Source organism: Vicia villosa, linkage group LG4 (genome assembly GCF_029867415.1).
Source record: "Vicia villosa cultivar HV-30 ecotype Madison, WI linkage group LG4, Vvil1.0, whole genome shotgun sequence".
NCBI classification, from domain to species: Eukaryota; Viridiplantae; Streptophyta; class Magnoliopsida; order Fabales; family Fabaceae; genus Vicia; species Vicia villosa.
The window spans coordinates 144,555,574-144,565,934 of NC_081183.1; the positions used below are offsets into that span (position 1 = coordinate 144,555,574).

The window sequence follows — 10,361 nt, forward strand, 5'->3', positions numbered from 1 at the left end:
TTAAAAAAACTCGATTTTTTTATTTTTCGAAAAAACTCGATTTTTCCGTTTTTTCGAAAAAACTCGACTTTTCCGTTTTTCCGAAAAAACTCGCTTTTTTCGTTTTTCTGAAAAAACTCGACTTTTTTTTTTCCCCGAAAAAAACTCGTCTTTTCTGTTTTTCCGAAAAACTCGATTTTTTTGTTTTTTCGAAAAACTCGTTTTTTTTGTTTTTCGGAAAAAACTCGATTTTTTTGTTTTTCGGAAAAAACTCAATTTTTTTGTTTTTCGAAAAAACTCGAATTTTTTGTTTTTCAGGAAAACTTGATTTTTTTGTTTTTCCGAAAAACTCGTTTTTTTTTGTTTTTCCGAAAAAACTCGTTTTTTTCGTTATTTCAGAAAAAACTCGACTTTTCGTTTTTCCGAAAAAAACTTGATTTTTTCGTCATCTCCGAAAAAACCCGATTTTTTCGTTTTTCCGAAAAAAACTCGACTTTCTCGTTTTTCCGAAAAAACTCGACTTTTTTGTTTTTCTGAAAAACTCGTTTTTTTTGTTTTTCCAAAAAAACTCGACTTTTTCGTTTTTTCCGAAAAACTCGATTTTGTCGTTTTTCCGAAAAAACCCGATTTTTTTGTTATCTCCGAAAAAACTCGATTTTTTTGTTTTTCGGAAAAACTCAATTTTTTTGTTTTTCGAAAAAACTTGATTTTATCGTTTTTCCAAAAAAAAAAACTTTACTTTTTCGTTCATCAGAAAAAAAACCCGAGTTTTTCATTTTTCGAAAAAACTCGATTTTTTTCGTTTATCGAAAAAACTCGATATTTCAATTTTATGAAGAAACTCGATTTTTTGTATTTTCATATTTTATTGTTTTTTTAAAAAATAATTTAAACCATTTAACGTATAAAATAAAAATAATCTATTGGATTATCAAAATTTGTTGGATGGATTGGATTTATCCATGTATATAAATGGACGAATTTAATTATATGGATTTTTTAGTGGATGAATTGGATGAATTTTAGTTTAATGGATCCAATTGCCACCCCTAATTATGATCAGAAGCGATACTAGAAGGTCCGACTCTAAATTGTACCAGGCCTTGGTCAAGCTTTCTTTGTGACTGCAAAACAAAATACATGTGATTGCTACATTTGCTTGCATTTTCTTTCAACCTGCCATTGAGAGTTAAAAGTTGAGGAGAATAGAAACTTTGATCCTCGCTATATGCAGATATGTGTTCAAGGTCACATGGTCCAAACAAATTTTATTCTGAGCAATTAAGTTATTTACAACAATCCATTCAAAATTTGTTTCAGAGGTTGGTTTTTGAAGTTGTGAATTACGAGAATACAAACCAAATATCAAAGTCTTTTTTTTTTAACCAAAAAAAAATTAATAGTATTAAAATATTTAAAATTTTGGTGAATAAAATTATGTTTAGTTGTTTTTTAAAACATTAAAGGCCCGTTTGGTGTGCAGGATAATAGACAGGATAGGATATCTGTATCATATCCTATCTCAATCCAGTGTTTGATGACACAACAGGATATGATAAATTAATCCTGAGGTTTATCCTATCCTGTCTCAGTAGTTCAAATTCTTATCCTGAATATGAGCTGGGTTAGAATCGACAGAATATGATAAAAAAATATTTTACTAATTTACCTGGAAAAATATATATTTTAAAATAAAATAAAAATTAATATAATATTAAATTAAAAAATATTTAAAAATAATTTTTTTAAATATGTATGATATTGTCATAAAAGTATTTTGTAGCTTTATATAATGTAAAAAATTAAAATCTAATAAATTGAAATATTTAAAAATAAAATAATCATTGAAAGTTAAGAAAATTAATACTAATTTTATTTTTTTTATCAAATTAAATATTTCTTTTACAAGGATAGTTCTATCATATATATATATATATATATATATATATATATATATATATATATATATATATATATATATATATATTGAGTGAGCCAAACACATGATAGGATAAGTCTTATCTTGTCTATATCATATCCCATCCTTATTCAGCTTTATATCCTATCATGTTTCTATACTATCCTGCGCACCAAACGGGCCCTAAAGTGTTTGTTATTAAACAGTAAAATTTTGATTTGTTTTCTATTGGAGGTAAGTCTTATTTTTTTACCATATAGTAACTAGGAATAACTTATTACTAAAACTTAAAGAAACATGGAAATATGAGATTTCCAACCTTCTCACATAATGGAGGTGAGTCACATTCCTAGAAATCTTATTTAAATCTATGAAACAAACACTCTCTTATAGATTTAATTATTTATTCCTATCAAATAAAAATTAATTTTATAATCATGAATACAAAATAAAAAGGCTAAATTACAGTAGTCTTTATATTTTAATTAACACATATTTGGTGCTCCTATTTAAAATAATTCTAAGTGGAAAAGAAAGAATGTGACCGGAATTGTTTAAATTTAATATAGGTGACCAAAATTGTTTAAATTTAAAACAAGAGAATCAATTTCGTGAATAAGAGAGAACCAAAACTTTAATTAAACCAAATAAAAAACAATAAAGTTAATAAAATTGGAGATCTCCAATTTTGTCTGCGACTTCCTATGGTGAACAAATTTTACTCAAAGAGAGAACAATCTACTTCATATTTCAGGATGTCTAAAACACCAATCAAAGACACTGCCCGCTGTTCTAGGATTAGGAGGCGCAATGGATTTCTCTGATTTTTTATCCCAATTATAAACAGTACAAAAGGGATTTTTGATACGGGGACATTTATGGGCACAATTGTAGACTTCGTACACGGAGTTGCTCTCATATCCCCATTTGTTTGGGTTGATCAATGCCTTACAGCTTCTAAAGGCAACATAAAATAATGCAATGTCCCCCAAGGTTTCGAGTTCTACATAAGTCATGGTTGAGAAGTCTATCTTGTAAACTTTTCTCTCTGGCGGAGGGTCACCACGCATAATAATAGGATGGAGACTTGGATTTAATCGAACCAGTAAAAGTTGTTCATCACATTTAACCAAGTTAAAGAATGATAAGACAATATTTAAGTTGGGAGAATTCACCATCGGTAGATATTCAATATTTGGTGAATCCAAAGAGAGTACCCCTATCTTGGGCTCCTCAGTAACAACATATATTTTATTGTTCAAAGCCACAAAGTCAACAACGGCATCCTCATTATCCTCAGTGGAATATGTAACCCAACCATTATTTCGAGATTGATAGACATGCAAACCATTAGAAAGTCTGAATAAAAATAATAAAACAAATTCCTCAGAGCATTTGTCAAAAGCAAGTAATGCACGGTATGTATGTTGAGCGGAGGAACTAAACTCAAAGGTGGATGGACAGATTACTTTCTTCTTTATTCGTGTGAATGGGTTGACGAGCAGAATCGAAGAATTATCAGCAATCATAATGAAATACCCACTAGAATAGGTAACATAGATAGGGAAGGAGTTATCGGAATAACTCAATAGGTGGTTCATCATCATCTTTTTCAAAGGATAAACTTTTTGAGTGGGTAGGCTAGTAAAGGAATATGGTACCTTAACAGGATAATTAAAAAACTCAAGAAGGAGAGGTTCCTGGGATGTCAAGAATTTTGATTTATCTGTTGATTCATGAAAAACTAGTCTCCAATCTTTGCAGACACGAGAAAATTGAAAGAGGTCGTCAAAATCAAGTTTTTGGGATATGAGGTCAAGCACATCCCGAGGAAGCTGATCCCAAGGAGGAATCGTGATATGCCTCCGAGTTATTGGCATGTGTTCAAAGGCAGGTTTTACTTCCCTTACAAATCCTAATTCCTGAGGGTGCTTCATTAAGAAAACGATTCAATTCAGTTGCTGTAGAACTGGTAAAACCTATATGGTTCGGAGGCAGGGGGTGATAATCGCTTGTCGAGACTGTTGGTAGAAACAATCTGGTTTGGAGACAGAGGGATCCCATAAAACATATTTATATCTAGGTTAGAGAAGAACTGGATATGAACTTAACTTTTTTTTTGGGCTTTATTTTTTGAAATCTAGATTTGGGCTCACCATTTTTATTATTATGTTTTTTAAGAAAATTTTAATTCTACTTACAACTTATTTTTATATAAAAAATTAATAATAATAATAATAATAAAGATATTTATTTACTTTTTTTTATGATACATAAAAAAATTATTTCATAAACTAATTTTCAAAAACAATTTTATAGTTAACAAAATTCATTTTAAACTAAATGAAAAATGATTTTTTATCATAATTAATTATTAAAATAATTTTTATATTTTTATATTTGTGATTTTTATTTATTATTTTGAAAAACTATGTAATTCAAAATTTATATTAAAATATAAATAAAATAGTAAATAATTTTATTCTTATTTGATCTCTTTTATTTTAAATTTTTGTTGAATAATTATTAATGTATTTATTTTTTATATAATCATAATTGTTGTGTGTTAGTTATAATTTTAGTAATTATTAATATAAAACTTATCAAAAAAAATAATTAAATTTTTTTTGAGTTTTATTTTTTAATTTATAATTGGAATTAGAATAGAAATATCAACCGTATAATTATCATTACTATTAATCATAACTTATAAATTATATCAATTTTATGATATTTGAATTAATCAATATTCCAAATTTTTTAATTTTTTCAGATATCCATATCCGAAGATATTTTGGGGTTTCCAACATGGTTTTCACCCCATGGCGTTTAAAAAAAAAATTCATGCATTAAAGACATCCTCTTTGACGATGTCCCATAAATTATGAAACAATTAAGTCCCAAAACTATTTGGAGGTGGTGTACGTCTTTGTTCAAGATGAAAACTGCATCGTGGAACTTCTTGTCTCTAGGGTATCATTGTGAGAAGTTTGTTGATGCTATCCATTACCATGGCAGGTATGAATTCCTCTATAAGTGGAGTGAGAGATCACCTGGTCTACAATTTGGCTTTGATCAGTAATGATACAATTATTAACTCTGAAGGAGGATTTTTTTTGTAAGCTTGCTTGATTTTTGGCAATTTTATAAAGGAAAACAGTGTTTTTATCTCTCCCAACGTTCCATCTGACTCTAGCTTTTTCTTGCCAAATAATTTCTTCAATGTTGAGAGCTTTCTATAATCTTGTTAACTTCTCTTGGTGTATAAGAGAATCAATGTAGCCATTGGAATTGATGGAGAGATGGATAATGTCAAGATTGTAGATTGTTGTGTTGAATAGCTGATGCACATTCCCATAAAATTTTGTTCCAAATCTTTACTTGTCCTTTAAGTAACTTTAACTTTTGATTTAGAATTAGCATAGACGGACAAAGCTTTGGGAGTTCTAGACATATTATGATGTTTGAATAATAACAACAATATCTTAGTAAATAGAAATTTTTGAAGAAAAATATTGTTTATTTATTAGCAATATATCATTTTTCCCTCATAAAAAGATAGTCTTTAATTTCCCTATGAAATGAAATTCTGGTACACACAACTTAAAACTCTAACTCTATCTTATTACTAAAGCTTGATACATCACGTATACATCATTTAAAATTTTCAAGAAATGATGATAATTTGACATACAGCTTAATTTTATTTTGATTATTATGGAATTCTTGAACAGAAAAATACATCACAAAAAAGTTCTCAGGGTGAACCAATTCCCTTCTTAATGAGCATATCATACACCCTGTCAACTTTCATGGCCTCCATATTGAACATTGGATGAGCATCGGATTTCGAAGTGACGTTGCCGGCAATCATTTGCATGGACAGATGCTGTTGCATCTTTAGATACACGGCCGGAGGCAACTTTAGTTCGCAGCACAAACGTTTCTCCTGCCAAGGAAATTAGAGCCGACGATGTCAGAAAACAAATTAAGAAGCAATGAAAAGGTTTAAAATGGAAATTTGGCAAAGACGGAATCTTACAGGTTCAGAAAGTAAATCTGCTCCATAGAATCCTGCTGGATCCATTTCATTGACAGGTCTTGTACCAGCAGAGTCTGGAGACATTAATGCATTTGGAACCCCGTGATTATTTGGGATGCCGTGAGCATTTTCTCTTGCCCTACGAGCAGTTTCGTCAGCTTCCTTTCTTCTCTTATGTGCCAGATATCTATCTGCTTCGGCAGTAGTGCGGCAACCAGCAGCCCGGGCTTCCTGCAGAAGCATATTCAATAAATGTCAGACTTAATGTTGATTTGTTTGATTCAGGCGGAGCAGTTTGCGTGTCATGGAATCAATATCAAAAGCTAAATGAAGCATCCATTAAAAAGTTTCCATTTTCCAAGGAGAAAAAAAGTGAATTTTCATAACAATTTAATGCTATCTATGTCTCAAACCTTAAGCTCTTGAATTCTTTTAAGAGTTCTGTGTTCAGTGATAACAGTTGTAAGCAATTCATCGTGCTCTTCCTTAGAATGAAAGCGCATGAATTTGTCATATGTCCGACATATTGCCTTTTCCTCAGGTGTAAAATCCTTCTCAATTGGATTTGGATATAGCAAATTTCTTTCAAGTATGAATTCCTTCCTGCGCTTTCTTTCATCGAGCCTGCAACGCATTTCAATGTAGATGTGGGTGTAAGCAATACCTTCAAATATCATTAACGTAAAAGATTTTGATTGCAGGCGACTCGGGAAAAGAAACATTCAAAACTAAAATGGATGTTTACCTTTTGTAATAGATACGCAACACGCGGAGTTTGATCTCCCGCTCGTCCTCTGTGTCAGTGTCCTTAAACTCCATTTCAGCTAGCAGTTGTTCAGCATCATTATCATATTCAGGATCGAATTCCTGTCTTTTCGAATTATAACCACTGGCTTCAACCAAAGAAGGGCCGCCATTTCCTGAGGAATTTGGTTTATTTCCTCCAAAATCTGGAGATTCTGTCGATGGAAATAAAAACTAGGAAGTTAAAAACAGAATGTAATACCGTGAATTTCCTCAAAGAATAGGTATCAGTTAATTTTAATTAGGACTTGGGACCAAATGTAAAATGCACACCTTCAATTTTAACGATTCCAGGACCACCCTTTCCTCGGCCTTTGTTAGATGCCCTCTGGTTAACAGTAGCTGAAGCCTGTGTGCTGACTGAGTGCCCAGAATCTAACTCTGCAATATATAAATAATATCAAGATTGAAAGAAGATGATAATGAGAAAATTGTTGTATGAGTCTTAGCTATTGACTTATTTAGCTTACCTGGATTCAAATTGGAAGCCAGACGGCTAGTGGAACCAGGTTTATGGGAATCTTCCAGTCTGAATCAACATTTAGAAGTCAATGAACATGCTAGTGAACATGGCAAGAGTAAATGTATACAAAATATGACAGCCTTACTTGACTCTAGATGTAGAAAAGGTTGATTCTTCCTTAATACTAAGATCCCCCATCGGAAGTCCTGTGCCAATCACAAGTTATCAATAATTGAAAAAAATGTGACCAAAACATAAACTAACCAATCTGCAAAAAATCAGAAGCTATAGATGATTATAAATATATTTTAAGCAATAATCAGAGACACATTAATGAGCCATGGGCTTTGTTTGGATAAACAGCTTAATAAGGAGCTTATATTATAAGCATGATAAGTGACCAACCTTTCTTGTCGTCACCCTGCTCTTTCGCCATGGCAAGTAGTTCTTTTTTGTTTTTCCCAACAACATGAGACATGTCCTAGTAAATAAAAATAATCAGCATTTAAAATACCTTTATTAGAACGAATAATATTAAGCACTGATTACAGGTTTGCTTGATGCCTATCATACCGGAAGAGGGAAGTACGGAGAGTTTAGGTACACGTTCTTATAGTGTTCAATGCATGCTTCTTTGTTCTTTGTTCCAACATGCTCAGCGACTTCTGCCCAGTTTCCCATACCATACATTTCAATTCCCTAAAACCAAAAAGTTATTGCTATAAAGGTCAGATATTAAACAAAGATTTCTCCGCGAACACCGAATATAATGCTTTATAGTATTACACCACTAGTCAACACTACTCCTAGGCAAAGAATTTAAACCAAGTACCTCTAGAAGCAAGATTTCGTCATCTGCATTCCAGTCAGGGCAAATAAGAGGGAAAGACAGATTGTCCTGTCAAAATGAAACCATATTAAATAAACTAACATAATAAAACAAAGCAATAATAACAACAATGTTATCAAAACTAGTAGTTATGCGATTTTCTTATCAGCGATTTGACAGATACACAAGCATCATTTCTTTCAAAAATGGCTTTTATTCCACATTTGACAAAAAAACAGTATCAGAAAAATTTCCAATCTAACTTAATTGGCTAATCATACAAGCATACTCGGTGATTAACGTTTGTCAATTGCGGAAAGCGGAATGTTAAATTCCGTTATGTAATAATGCTATAGCGCCGCTATTTGACAACATTCTATCCTAAATAGGATATTGCAGAATAATAGCACATTGTCCAAATCCTGCTATGCTATAGCGGTATAGCGCTGCTATAGCGGATATTTAACAACATAGCTTGCAACTTAGCAAAATTACCGCACAAACTTTCTCTCTATCAAAAGGTTTAATTAACAAGATATCAAAGGAAAAAAATTGTAATTAATGGTTACTGACCATAACCCTATAAGGGTGATTGCTTTTGTGAGGTGTCACTTCAGCTCCAACAGAAAAGCATTCTATGCATAAATCAAAATCTGGGCACACAGCACACTTAATACGAATCTTTCCTGTAATATCTTTATTACAGTAATTGCAATGATACAAAGCCCTTTTTCCTTCACTTGCTCCTTGACCTGCATAATAGCATAAGCCAGTAACTAAAGTCATGCAAACTCATAAGTCTCAAACAACAAGAGAAAAGACTATATGATTCAACAATTAACATGGACGACTCCGCCCAATTCCACCGAAATAAGATTTTCTGTATACTCTTAATCGCTGAGGGTAAGTATAATCGCCAAATCATAGGATTTTACAACTCAAATCAGGATTTCAACTACCATGAATTTTACAATTCAAATCAGGATTTCAACAAACATATATTTTCCAATTCAAATCACGATTTTAACTACAACGATCTTTAATCGAACAAACACTCCACGATTCAAATCAGGATTTCTGTTTCAAACATAACCTTATCTCCAAACATACCAAACATATACACACTAATTCCAAATTACACCAAACTTACAGACTATAACACTACAAATACATATATAGTCTATTCTACACACACCATCTAAATTTAGCAAATTAAAAAACCGCGCGAAAACAACATATCATAATCTCATAATGCAGTAAAAATTAACCAATAAATCATGGTAGAAAAATTACCCGCAGCACCGGATTCCGAATTATCTCCACTGGAAGCATTCTTCTTTCTCCTTGATCTACACAATCAGTAAAATTAACCACACAAACAGACAAAAATTATGCAAAATCACAACAGAATTTAACTATAATCAATCATAAACACATTCAGAAAGAAAAAAAAAACAAATAATGCACAATTCAGTCACAAATTGCATTAACAAACACTAGCATTTTGATACAATAACGAAACAGATGAGTGAAAAATCAAACCTTTGGCTGGGATCTTCATCAGCATGATGAAAATTCCCACGAGAACGACCCATTGAATTTCAAACTAAAACCCTCAATTGAAGAAAAAGGGTAAATAATTTTTGTTTTTGTTTTTTGTTGATGAAAAATAAATAAAACCCTAGATGATAAATTAAATGGATAATGAAATTGAAATTGGAGATTCTGAATTTTTTTGAAAATTTTATTAGTGATTCTGAAAATTTTTGAATTTTGGTGAAGAAAAAAAAGGTGCGACAAACGAGGTTGTTGGAGTTTGAGTTTGTGCAATAGGTCAAACTACGTTGAGTTTGGGTTGCTAGTGTAACTGCTTCTATTTATAATGGTTTTTTTCACTCATTTTTTTTATTTAAAATAAATCATGTGATTTTATAATTTTGTATAAAAAAATTAAATTGTAAATAAATTTTTTATTTTTAGCAGTTCAGTTCAAAAATGTAAACAAAATTTAACTCAATTGTATTAATTTTCGACAAATTTTGGATCATCAATATCATCTTTAATGTGTATCAGCGCGCAAAAATATTCGTATTACATTCAACAAAAAATACTCGTATTATACGGATAGATAGTATAGAAATCTTTTAACAAAATAAAAATGTTTCATCGAAATTTCAACAAATTTGCTATAATATCAAAGATGCATTAAAATTAATGAACATTAGAATGTGTAATTGTAATTAATCTCTCGTATCTTATTGCAACTAGGTAGTATGATACATACATTAAAGATTCTCTATCAGAACAATAAAGAATGTAACAGGGG

The 10,361-nt window shown here is 31.0% G+C and overlaps 2 protein-coding genes across 2 annotated transcripts; both read right to left on the reverse strand.

Annotated features, from left to right (window-relative positions):
• Positions 1 to 2,447: 2,447 nt before the first annotated feature.
• On the reverse strand, positions 2,448 to 3,930 carry LOC131599850 (uncharacterized). Its single transcript, XM_058872103.1, has one exon. The coding sequence runs from the start codon at positions 3,832 to 3,834 to the stop codon at positions 2,641 to 2,643; it is 1,194 nt and encodes a 397-aa protein (XP_058728086.1). The 5' UTR covers positions 3,835 to 3,930; the 3' UTR covers positions 2,448 to 2,640.
• A 1,494-nt stretch (positions 3,931 to 5,424) lies between these two features.
• Positions 5,425 to 9,878, reverse strand: LOC131599851 (transcriptional adapter ADA2b-like). The gene is made up of 13 exons (XM_058872104.1): positions 9,578 to 9,878; positions 9,329 to 9,384; positions 8,609 to 8,787; positions 8,039 to 8,104; positions 7,780 to 7,905; positions 7,612 to 7,687; positions 7,352 to 7,412; positions 7,214 to 7,272; positions 7,017 to 7,124; positions 6,685 to 6,898; positions 6,353 to 6,563; positions 5,940 to 6,170; positions 5,425 to 5,846 (listed from the first exon to the last, which is right to left on the reverse strand). Exons 1-13 carry the CDS (start codon positions 9,628 to 9,630, stop codon positions 5,655 to 5,657), a joined length of 1,632 nt encoding a protein of 543 aa, XP_058728087.1. The 5' UTR covers positions 9,631 to 9,878; the 3' UTR covers positions 5,425 to 5,654.
• Between the last annotated feature and the right edge of the window lie 483 nt (positions 9,879 to 10,361).